The sequence below is a fragment of the Morone saxatilis genome, unplaced genomic scaffold (assembly GCF_004916995.1).
Source record: "Morone saxatilis isolate NCDOM2014 unplaced genomic scaffold, NCSU_SB_2.0 Contig8, whole genome shotgun sequence".
Classification (NCBI taxonomy): domain Eukaryota; kingdom Metazoa; phylum Chordata; class Actinopteri; family Moronidae; genus Morone; species Morone saxatilis.
In genome coordinates this window covers 7,441,936-7,454,204 of record NW_023340257.1, presented here as the reverse complement: position 1 = coordinate 7,454,204, position 12,269 = coordinate 7,441,936, and the positions used below count along the sequence as shown (strand labels likewise).

The 12,269-nt window shown below is 39.6% G+C and overlaps 1 protein-coding gene across 7 annotated transcripts in view; it reads left to right on the top strand.

Annotated features, from left to right (window-relative positions):
* rap1gap2a (RAP1 GTPase activating protein 2a) overlaps positions 1 to 12,269 on the top strand; it is a 72,628-nt gene that overhangs the window by 45,213 nt on the left and 15,146 nt on the right. For all 7 annotated transcript variants that reach the window (XM_035679918.1, XM_035679920.1, XM_035679919.1 and 4 more), the window contains 2 exons: positions 4,344 to 4,428; positions 10,326 to 10,361. In XM_035679918.1, the coding sequence (XP_035535811.1) occupies positions 4,344 to 4,428; positions 10,326 to 10,361 (121 nt within the window). The remainder of the gene's footprint in view (positions 1 to 4,343; positions 4,429 to 10,325; positions 10,362 to 12,269) is intronic.

Here is a 12,269-nt window from a genome sequence, read left to right as displayed (position 1 = left end):
CCTAATTAGCGCCAGCCAAATGCAAGCATGATTATAGACATGCTGCCTTACAGGAAAGGTACATCTTGTACTAGTTTGGATGCAGATGTGGAGCATGATCTGCCCTATTTTTTCCCAGTAGGTTTAAAACCACTTAATCTTAGCTCCAGGGGACAGAGACTTCAGTTAAGTTACACTTAATTCATTTTCTACTCGAGGAATTTCATCCAACAACGACTATTTCCTAAAATCCTTTAAAGAGCGTGTTTATTATTGTGGATGAATGAATTTTTGAGGTCACTGTTCTCTGGCAGAGCGCCTGGCCAGAGAAAGTCACACACACCAACACAGCTGCCGTATGTTTCTCGCAGCCAGTATTTACTGTGTATTAAAATAATGTAACTGTGTGGCAGCCACTGCCCTTTGGCTCGCTGGGAAATTTCTGCCACGCATTGTTTGTTTCAGCTCAGAGCCAGAGGTTTGAAAGCAATTTGACCTTTTGATTTCATTTTATAGCTTACCGTTCTGACTTCCTTAAAGCCAACAATGAAAGTTTCAACACAACAGAATACATTTTTTAATGAAAAATCCATTAAGTGAGAGCTCAAATTCATTACAGTCCAGCTTTGTTACAGTCTTTTCTTTCTGCTTTTTGTTGAGAAATGGCTGCATTGTCGATACTAAAATCAAGATACTCTACCTCTCTACGTGTTACTTTTATTTAAATCACTCTGGTAATGGACAATTCTGTGAAATCCCAATGTTTTTAAAATACTTTGCTTTCTATAACAGTGTTAAGTTTGTGGTTGTGGCGAATAAACTATGGTGGAGTTATGATCAGGGTTAGGTACCTAAAACCCTTGAGTAAGGTAAAGGAAAGATCAGGGTTATGTTTAATAAAACGTTGAAGGTAATGCATATTTGCAGTTTGCGTCCCCCATGTTTTTTATTTATTACCAGATACAATTCTCCATATTTTTGTTACTTTCTGTGAATCATTTACCTTCTTTGTTTGGAGTGGGAAATAGAGTTGTAACTTTGGAGATGGGTTCAAAATCATTTTAATCGTGCAGTGTATAAAAAATTGTTTCCCATCAGATGGTTAGAGGAGTCTTTGATGATTCTGGAAATACCTTCAGAAAATAGGTACGTTTTGTTAAATGACCTTCTGTCTTTTTCAAAGATCGCTGGGTATTTTTATTTCATAAAAACGGATGCTTTGTGACTCAAATGTGATAATAAAACATGGGGGATCTGTCCCAGTATATGCTCCCCCTCCCTCTTTCCCTCCCTTCCTGGGTGGGAGTCAGTAGCAGTGACGTAGTTGTTGCTTCATCGCCACAGAGACAGTCCAGTCTGGAAAGATGAGCAGCTCCTTGTCTTTTCCCTCTTTCTCTCACGGACACATGCAATTTCCCTCTCCAAACAGCATCTCTCTGTGTGCAGGTGTGAATGAGTGTGTAAGACAATGAGATTGAGAAGTTTTGGCTTTGTGCCAATATAGGGCAGCTGTAGAGGCATACAGCATCCGCCCCAGGGACAGTGGTCTGAACAAGCTTTTGCTTTTCACAGGTCACTGATGGAACACAACACACACTGTCTTCCTTAATTTAGACTGAAAGGAACAAAGAGAAAGAACAATGAACAATGTCCGGCAAGAAACATGCTTTTCTCCATTTCCCAGTTTTGTAAATTCTCCCAGTCTGTCTTGGCTTATGATGCTCATTCAAACATTGTCCACCCTTGGTTACTGTGAGCTGACATACTGCAGCATTACGTACACAGGGGGACACAGTGCTGCATTGTGTGAAAGCTGAGTCTGTGGAAAGAACTGAGCAGTACAGGCTTTTCCTCTGGACAGTGGAATGAACAGGGTTGAACAGGAATTTGGGTTTGGGCTGCAGTGACTGACTGAACTGTGCTGTGACTTTCTCCTTTGTTTGGGTGTCTTTGAGCCTCAGGTGGAAACGTCAAAGAGCATTGTTGATTAAATTCAATAGAGGAATGGTTCTCCTCTACCAGCAAACAGTTGCTGCCTCAATTTCACTGTTTCACATTTTCTACTGTGAGTGTTTTTGCTGCTCACAATCCACTTGACACCACTACATGAGAGAATGGAGAATGTGTTATTATGGTTCCAGCTAATGAAAGGAAAGAAGGGGCATATTAATTTCATATAAACTCTCAATTAAAACTCTTGTCTTGTCATCCCATCCACTAAATCTGAAGTGATCACTTACAGCTTCCCACACTGGTAGAAAGTTTTTTGTTTAACTGCAGTGTATCATGCTATTGTGCTAGCAAGTAAAGGACCGATATAAAATCTGTCAAAGACTCTATTTGTCAGTATCAAAATAAGAATTTAACCAGATATACAAGCTAAAGGTTTCACACCACATACTGTATGCATGCAGAACAAAGATATAAAGGTCTCACATAATATGGTTATGGGATGAGATATAGGCTGCCCATTGTTCTGATGGCCCAATATTCCAAATTCCCAATAGTCCAAAAAATGTCCCATTTGTCTGACTGAGTTTTTGGACATGCAGGAAAGGATAAAGCCAGGTGACTGTATGGTGACCTAAATGGTGGCACCAAAACTACTTGCTTAAATGGAATGGGATTTCGGGATGTCCAATTGGACATTTTTGGGACTATTGGGGTTTTGGAATAACGGGCCTTTGGAACAATGGCATTGCACCTACTGGAGTCGATGGGTAGATGTACAGGACCAGAGAGAAAATTTGGTTTTATGTGCATTCTGCAGCTCCAAAGTAGGGTTAGAGATGGTTTAGTGTACGTGTGCTATTTTTTTCTCTTTACTTCTTTGAAAACTTTCCTGATCTTGATCATATATTCAACATGAGAGGTGTCCAACACAAAGTATAGAATCTGAAGCTGTTCCAGTGAAAAACCACTGGATTTTCTCTGGGCTGGTTTCTGGGGGTTTAAGCTAATCCTCCGTCTGTCTTCCAGTGACAGCTCAACCTTTAACATCTGGGATCATTAATGTGCACTCATGCTTCTGAGCAGGCTGCACAGAAAAGCATAAAAGAGGATAAGAGGCGTCTAGCCCCAAAGGACTTCTCTTAAAGTCTTCTCGACAGCCCATGGGACTCCAGAGAGCATTTTAAAAGAGCTATCTGATATTTCACTGCATATCTCCAACTCCTTGTCTCACTTTGAAGCTTTTTACTGAAGCTACATTAAAAGTTGAAACAAAATTGTACTGTGGGCCTGGCGCCACGAGGGGGCTAAAGGGGGCTTAGGCCCCTTAGCTGTATTTAAGTCAGTCTGTTTAAGCTTTATGTCTCAAAAGAAAAATAGCAAAAACAACAAAATGATTGACCGATATACTTGTTACTATCGGGCCGCACTGTCCGTAGTACTGAAGTGGAGCGGCAGAGATCAGTATACAGACAGAACACGTCACTGGTTTCTTCTTCTGCTTGCTTTTCATGGTTATACAAACAAAACAAAACTTTTTTCTAATTCTCCCATTGTAGCAATCCACAGACAGAAGGGAAACAATGAGAAAGTGAAGGGACAGTCAGCTTTTACGTGCCTTCTCCTGCTGATTTTGTTCATAGATTAAAAAAATATTTAGCGCTCTGCCAGTGATATATTCAAAAGTCAGTGCGCTGATTAATAATGTGTTCTTTCACAGTAGCCTTATGCTGTTGTCACGTTGTAAGCCGATCGGATATGAACTATACTGATGCCGACAGTGAAAAATAAGATTCAGTAATCAGAATCTGACTAATCTGCTGTTGTGTGAAAGCCGTGTGATGCTAAAATAGGATGTGATCTTGTTACCATAACACTGGTGATATTTTGAGTAAAACCCAATTAGGTGTCATTTTTGAACAGTATTAGATTCCGTCATTCTAATTTTAGCTTTTTATTATGGTTGTTGTTTCAGTTTCTTCAAGGGAATATTTGCTTGAAATAAGTTATATGAGTTATAAGTTATTCAATTTAAAAAAAAGGTTTCTTTTATTTGTGAGTCACTCTCTGTTTGGAAGATATGACAAAAAAGAAATGTAAGAAATATGAACTTCTTGAAAATGACGAGTGCTAATCAATAAGGAGGTGGTCACGCCAACAGAAGCAAACCACTACCCAGGGTTGTGTATGAGGATTAGGACAGATAAGTATAATAATATAATAATGATTGTTTTAGAGGGGAATTAGTAGTACACTTAAATAAGGGAAGGACAGTGCATCAGCGTAATCAAATTGCTGTGGAAGTGCACTGTATACGCAAATGGGGACGGACGACCTTTGATGAAATTTGGAACATTTCATGAACATCAATAAGTCAACCTTGTTTAATCCTCATTTTGTCCTCTTCTTTCCAGGAAACAGGAGCTGCTGAACATTTCCAACGTCCCACTGGGAGAATGTCCCCCCTCACCGCCCCGTACTGCACCGCCCAGCATAAAGGTAGGACACCCACACAGTAATGTCCATGTGCACACATGTGGTGGGACATACATTTGTACACACATTTTAAAATAGATATTGATTTCATTAATTTGCCTATTTTGCCCTCTAGACCTTTAAGCCTATTAGCAAATCTATTGATTCAGATTATCCATATTGAGAAATCTTTTTAGCAAGCAAAGCAGTTCAAAGACTAACAAACTGCAGTGTCACAACAACTTAAAGTTAAGTTGACACATATTACATAACTACATTTAAAGCAAAGTAAGGTTTTGACAGGGTAATATGTTGTTTTATGTCACAACATTTATACTTATTTTATAACTCTGCACTGGCTGTATATTATGGTAGCTTGCTGAAAAATGTAACCCCTCAGTTTGCATCTATATGAATTTCTCTATCAATGTACATTATGTACATAGATTTACCGCATTACATTAGTTAAATACATGCGGTACAGCTCGGACACAATGCATGATTTTTTGTTTTGTGCTATTTTTTATGTCATACAATCTCAAGGTTGTCAAGACAATCAAAATTCAGGTTAGGGCAGCCTGTGTTCAAGAAAGATTCTTCATGATTTATTTCAAATATTGCTCTCAGAGAGAGTAAACATGACATTTAGTAAATCAAACTCTTCCCAGTTTTGCAGTGATTGCTCCTTCAGGCGTGGAGTGATGTAATTGTTTAAATGTCTGCTTGATATAAATGCAGATATTTGTTGAATTGCCTCTAACGGCTCGGGGAATAAGATTCCAATATGCATCGCTCATGCTAAAACTTCGAATTTTAGCTCTATATTTTTCTCTACTCATACTGTTACTCTCCTTTTACTTTTCATTGAGCTTGACTTGTGTTTAGAGAACTGACTTTGTATACATGATCTCGGCTTTTATTTCCCCTCATTGGACTACTGTTGTTTGCAGTTCTGGTATGACTTGTGTCTTCGGGGTGGGTTCCTATTATTCTTAAAAGGTTGTGTTAAGAAAAAGGAGTTGAAATTGAATTATCCTGTGGTGTAGATTGGTTCATGACCAACCACAGTAGGAAAAGGTTTGAAGCTTTATTCTCAGGCTAATCCTATCCTGACCACAAATCGTCAAGTTCAATCAAACTGTGTCATCAAAGGGAACTTTGGTCAAAGCTGTGACTCGGCAAATTGAAAAAATACCAGAGCAAGAACTGAATATGAATACAAATGAAATCTTTCTCAGCCGTTGTCACACCGATCCATGTAGTGACATATTATTGTGCAGCACGTATAGAGAAAGCATTAAACTATTTATATGAGATTGGGAGGTAGGATGTTTTCAGACATTCATTACTCGCACAGCATTGCACTTACAGCTGAAGGATTTTTCATTCTTCCTCCAGCATGATAAGGGAGAGGATACATTTTGCACGGAGGCAGATTAGCAGGGTGATATACAGGAAATAGATGATGGCTCCTATGAGAGGGAGCCACTTTCTGCAGTGTGTCACCTTGAACTAAGCCATCATTATTGAATCTGCTGAAGACAACACAGAGGGAGATAGCACAGAGAGAAGAGGAGAGGAATGGAAGTTTGCTCATGGGGAGAGAGACAGAAAGAGCTGATTGACTGAAAATGTGGTCATTCCAAGACCGGAAAAAGACAATAATGCATGAGAGAAAATGTAATATATCAAATAAATATAACTCAAGCCAGAAGACGTCAATTTTCTTCTTAATGTGTGGCTACTTTTTGGTAATTATCAGTCGCCAGCCCACAATTTAGCTGTGAGAAAGAGTGGTCTATTGGTCTGGTATTCTTCATCAATGTCACACTGGTAAAGAAGTTATGAAATGTATAATTCTCTATAATCACAGTCCACATCAAATCTATTCACAAGACTATACAAGTTTGGCTGCCATGTGTATTAGAGAAAAAATGTGTAGAACAAACCACGGATGATGATGTACAGTGGCCTAAAAATGGAACATTTAAGTAATACTCGTAATACAGACTTGTAGCTAAACCATGTGCAGGTCCATGCAACCAAAAAAGCTGTAAAATTTGACGACAAATAAAAACATATTCAACATTTGTTTTTAAAGTGTCCACTGGCCACTTTTCACGCATGGTAGTTTTGGCACTAATCTCAGGATATCTAATTCTCTGTTATGCATTTTATGTGCTGGATCATGCACTACTCATAAATACGAAAACATTCACATCTAATTGCACAGACTGCATGTCGTTGCTACACAGCGTAGTTATTGGCATTGCCATTCTGCGGCCATAAAGTTGAGTCTCCTGGGAGGCCACACTGGCACGGAAATGGGGATTTTATGCACCTGGCACACGTACTGCAGCACAGTACTGGAGCTACTGTGCACATATGTTTTTTCTTCAGGGGAATATTTGTCATTCTTCAATTAAAGAAAGAAAGTAAATAAAGTGAGGCCACTTTGTTTTTCCTTTCCTGTTTAAAAGGGTTTTTCAGTGGCTAGGACAGGTGTGTGCTCTCTATCCAGGCATTTCATTATGCGATTTTGCACTGTGCGTAATGTTAATAGTCAGACACTGTCACTGACACAGCAAAACCAAACTTAAACAGTTCTTGGCCCACGTGGCTGACCTATTGTGTGTGTATTTTGTGTAGACACATACACACTGGAATTACCTGTTCTGTTTTGACAAACAGTTCCATTTGCTGCCTGACTTGACTTTCCTGTTTAAGCTTTAGGCGTTAAAAGGCAGAATAGAGATTAAAAGAGAGCGAGAGGGAAGTCACTCTCTAAATGGAGAAGGGAGGTAAGAATAAGAGGAAGGCAGAGACACAGAGGGCTCAGAGGTTTTAGCTGCTGTTGTTAAGGTAAGTCTGCATTTTGATTCCAAAAACCACCAGATAGTCTGTTACTGGAAATCATTTTATTCATGTCCTGTTGTTTTCAGATATCAATTAGCCATCTACAGACAATCTACTTGAGGTATCAACTCAAAATTGAACAAATTTGTTTTGAAATGTTGCCTTCCATTCATCACTTCACTGCTCAGCAGCACGTTGATTACCGTGTAAATACAACATCAGGGTTGCTGTCCAGTGAAGTTTGAAAAAGCCGGGGGGAAAAAAACACACTCCAGTGTCAGTCAGTGCCGCTAAGATCAAAAAGGAGCATGGCAGTTTCCATATCAGACTAAGCCACGCAGGGTTAAATTTCATGTTACATAGCGTACTTGTTCTGGAAGATTTTACAACTTCACATCCCTCAGTCAGTGTTGTGATTGAATTGGTATCCTCTTATTTATAGCAAATTTCCTCCCACATGTACAGTATTTCACAACAATATTTCATAACCCACGGACCAAGCCAAAGCAGTATTGACTGATGTTTCAAATACAGATGTGTGTAGACATCAGCCAGTGTTTCAGGTTCCTGACAGAGCTGTGTTATAGGGATGCTATAAGGGTGTTTGTGTCTGACTGTACATCTGCCAGCTGAGAAGCCAGGGCTGTCAGCTCAGGCTCATTGTTTCATCCACACATCACCCATCTGACCCAGAGAAGGAGTTGTGTTGTGGGCAGGAGAGAAGAGTCTGTGGAAATACTGTCCGGTCATGCAAGGACAATGCTAACTCTGGCTGAGGTGTGAGGTGCCGGTATTTTGAACAAGTCTGTCTCATGTTACAAATAGATCTGAACTGCACTTACCTCAGTACAACTAAACAGCAGAGAAAATAAATAAAGCAGCTATTATTGAAAAAAAGACTGACACACAGTAACCACCAGCGAGGAAATTTAGCTTGTTCCCATTTAATTCCTTTCCCCCGAGCTTTCAATTAGTGTTTTTGATAAAGTTAAATTCTGCAATATTGCTATAATCCGTGAGATAACACGATGAAACATTGAGGCCACTTTCCCTGTCTGTGACTTATCAGCACCGCTCTCAATGTGCCGATGATACTGTTCATGACTTTACATGGATATGTGTGAATTCTAGCAGTCAGTGAGTCTGTCAGTCAGTCAGTCAGGCAGGCAGGCAGGCAGGCAGCTGGTCTGATCTGCCTGTGGTCTGTGGTAGTCCCAGTGGGTTGCCATGAGAGATAAAAAATGCAGATGTTGTTGCTGGTCTAGAGAGAAAGAGACTTAGAGGCAAAACACAGAAAGAGAGAGAAAGAAGTAGAAAGAGAGAAAAGGAAAGAGACATAAACTTGACAGAAAGGAAAAGATAACAGCATTAGGAGAGAAGAGAGGACAAATTAGCCTAGTGAGACAAGGACAGAAAAATGAAAAATGACAAATACAGACATCTTGTTTTAGATTGACAGCGAGGCAGAAAGATGGATAGGTGTCTCTTGTCCTTGCTCGTCTGCTCACTGTAGGGGATATAGATGATGATTGAACACACTGTCAGCGGTACACTCAAACACTGCTAGGACAAGCTGCTTCAGTGCGTCTTTTAAACTGTCATGGTCAACAGTCTGCGAGGACGTGTTGCTCACACCTCAACAGGTTCAAAGGGGAAAAAAACTTAAGGCAGATTTTTAGGAATACAGTGTCTTTACTTCCTCTTGTCACCCTCATATGATCCCAGTACCCATTACACCACACACACACACACACACACACACACACGTCTTGGTTATGTGCATGAGAGCGCATGTTGAAAGTTGCTATCTAAACAGCTGTGCTTATTGTTGGTCTTGCTGTCTGGTGTTGACTCTGCATGTCCAGCCACAGCGCCGTATCAGCGTACAACACCTTTAACTGGTTAATATTAACTCCTTGATAAGCTCTTCGTGTGTGTGGTTCTGTTGGCAGTCGGAGTAATGACAGATTTATAGGTTTTTTACATAAGTGCAGGTAACCAGTGTAGGAAATAACATTAGTTTTTATTATAGTGCTGTCAAAATATAGTAATTTACAGTTTTTTACTGCTAGAGTACAGTCGTTCAAAGGGCTGTAAAACACCAGCTAATCACCTTTCCAGTCTTTCCTGGTTCGGGAGCTTACGGTTTATCGGTAAGGCATTTTTCCAGGTTCCTTCTTGCTTAGTATTTTATGTGCGCAGCATCCATAATGGTGCATTTATAAGTGTGATAACACATGTTAGTGTGCGGTATTGGTTGTCACTTAAAGTAGGTTATAGTTGATTTTTTGTCAATAAAAGTGGGTCATTCATTTTTTTTCATTAGTTACAATGTATTTCAACAGCAATACAGTGTCGAAGCCATTTAAAGAGGAAGTATAGCACTTTTGTTGTATGTCTTTGTGAATTTCTTCCTTAAAACGGGACGCTTTCTTAACAGGAAGTTTAATTTAATGGAATGAATTGACTTCTCCTGTGTGTGAGTGAGTGCATACATGCACGCAAACACACATGTATATCATGATTCACCCTGCCTGCACACATTTGCACATTAAAAATGTGCCAAAATCTGAGCACAGAGACACAAAGCATGTAGACCATTATCACCCCCAAAAGTTGTTTATGTGACGAGATGGAAACCCCAAGGGCGAGGACGTGTGAATGCACTCAAGGATGCATGTGTTTGTATGAGCGTGTCTTACTTTCTGAGGAAGTGGTTGCTTATCAGTGTGTGTGCATGTGGGTGTGAGAGGCTGTTTGGAAAGTCTCTCCCCTGCCCTCTTGACACAGCTAGGTTTACACTGTAATATGCAGTGAGCTGGTCAGCAAGATCTGCTGCTGTCTACACCAATGTTACCTGATGTAAGACCATTGAATTAGGATTATTTTGGTTTTGCTTTGAGTGTGGAAACACTTGTATAAGGTGTAAATTAAAGCCAACTAACGGCGACGACTGAGCTGTTGTACTGACTAAACCTGTGTTTAATTTGGTGTTCTGAAAGTCAAAGTTTAGCAGTGTTATACCCTGTTTTACATGTTTTGTAACCTTCTTCTATCTGGTTCAGTCTGCAGAGTTCTTCGATATGCTGGAGAGGATGCAGGTATGAAATTCCCCTTCATTCTTTACTGTTAATCCAATTTGTTTGCCTTTACAATCCTTGCATCTCTTTCTAATTTCACCATTTCTAATTCCTTTCCTTTTCTCTTTCTCTCTCTCTTTGGCTTATATTGTACTACTGAGCAAAAGTTGAACATGTGCAGTGTAGCAGCATGTTTGTGCCATCAGGAGATTCTTACTCTGGGTAAAACTTCAAACAGAACATGAACATACTGTGAGATGTTTAACATACAAAAGGATGAGACAGACATCGATGATTCAATCAGTGTAGGTCATCCCGCTAAGTTCATTCTGTAGCTCAGGTCCGATAATGGACACGCTGTGGACAGAGAATAAAAGCTCTGAACTAACATAACTATTGTGTCCTTCTCTGTATGGAATTCATTCAATTCATTGATTTTTTAAAGTCTGTCTCTCTCTGTGTGCAACCACTTTCTACCATCCACAGGCCCCTAAGGGCTTTGAGTAGTCTGAGGACTGATAGAAAAGAGAGAGGAGGAGAAAGAAAGTGGGAGGTGAAATGAAAGACCCAGAAATAGAAAGAGGGAACAAGTGGCAATAGGAAGATAAAAAGATGTGCTTTTTGCAGGTTTTTTGGGGATAAATAATGGATCACGGTCCACTTTGAGATCTCTTAAATGTGTAAATTTGGTGCACCAGGTCTACTCTCTGGAAATGTTCATAATAGAATGACCTTTACTAATCAGACTGGCTTTGCATAGATACTAACCAGAGTATAGTCAGTGTGAATCAGTCAAAGAAATGAGTTAGACAAAGTTAGTTTAATGCAGCAGCCCATGAAAGCAGCACATTAAATTACCCAAAAAGGAAATAGTGAAGGCTCTTCTACCTCTCTCATACAAAGGCCTATTTTTTGGATTCTGTGAACAATAACAAATGCAAAATACTTGCCTCGAATATGTCAAAACATCAAAACTATTCATACCAGCAGCAATCCGAATTAGCGACTTATTAAAAGAATTAAAACCACATACACTTTTGCAGACCCAGCAGGACAGCAGCAGCAGCTTGCAGAGCTCCCAGGCGTCTTGGGGGTCAGATTTCAGCACCAAACAGCTAGAGGTTGCATTTACCAGGTTCATCTCAGCTGTCCGTCCAGAGGCTCTGGTCCAGTCTGGACCGCTAAGATGTATTATTATGTTAAAACACCAAAGTCACACAAACAAGCTAAAAGTAAAATTACAGTTTTTTGTGGGCTTTGAAGAGCATCTGGATGTTTCAAAGGGAGCAATCATCTTCCCAAGTCTCTTTTGTCACATTGTCTTTATTGCTGTGTCCTTTGTCATATAATACAGGGTGATGAGAAACATAAACAGTCAACAGGTCCGCCATGGGTTGTGACGTGATGTCTCTCCTGCACAATGTGATTGGTTAATGCCTTTATTTGCAGTGCGAAAGCTCAGAAAAAAAAAAAAAATAGCCTCAGTCCAGAAAAAATCTAACATTGCTTTTTTGCTGTGTCATATTCACTTTCTGTGTGAAAGTACTCATGATAAAAAAAAAAAACAGTTTGATAAATAACATATTGACGTGCAAAAAAAAACTGTGTAAAGGCCTTTAGTCTGCTTATATTCTGTATTTTCTTGTTATCAAAAGATCACATAATGAATAGCAAAACTAACAATTAATTGATGCTACTAGCAGGTATGACCTATGTAAGCCTAACATAGCTTAAACCTCTGTCACAGAGCTGCATTGTTTTCCAAAAACAGTTAAAAACACATAAGTGAACCACACTGTTGCACCTTCATTAAGATAAACATGAAGTGTAGCATATTATGAATAAATCGCATAGACAGCGTCCTGCTGCTTTCAATAGTCACTAGAGCACCACATTTGTATTAATCCACTGAAAATAGTTCCCAACAAA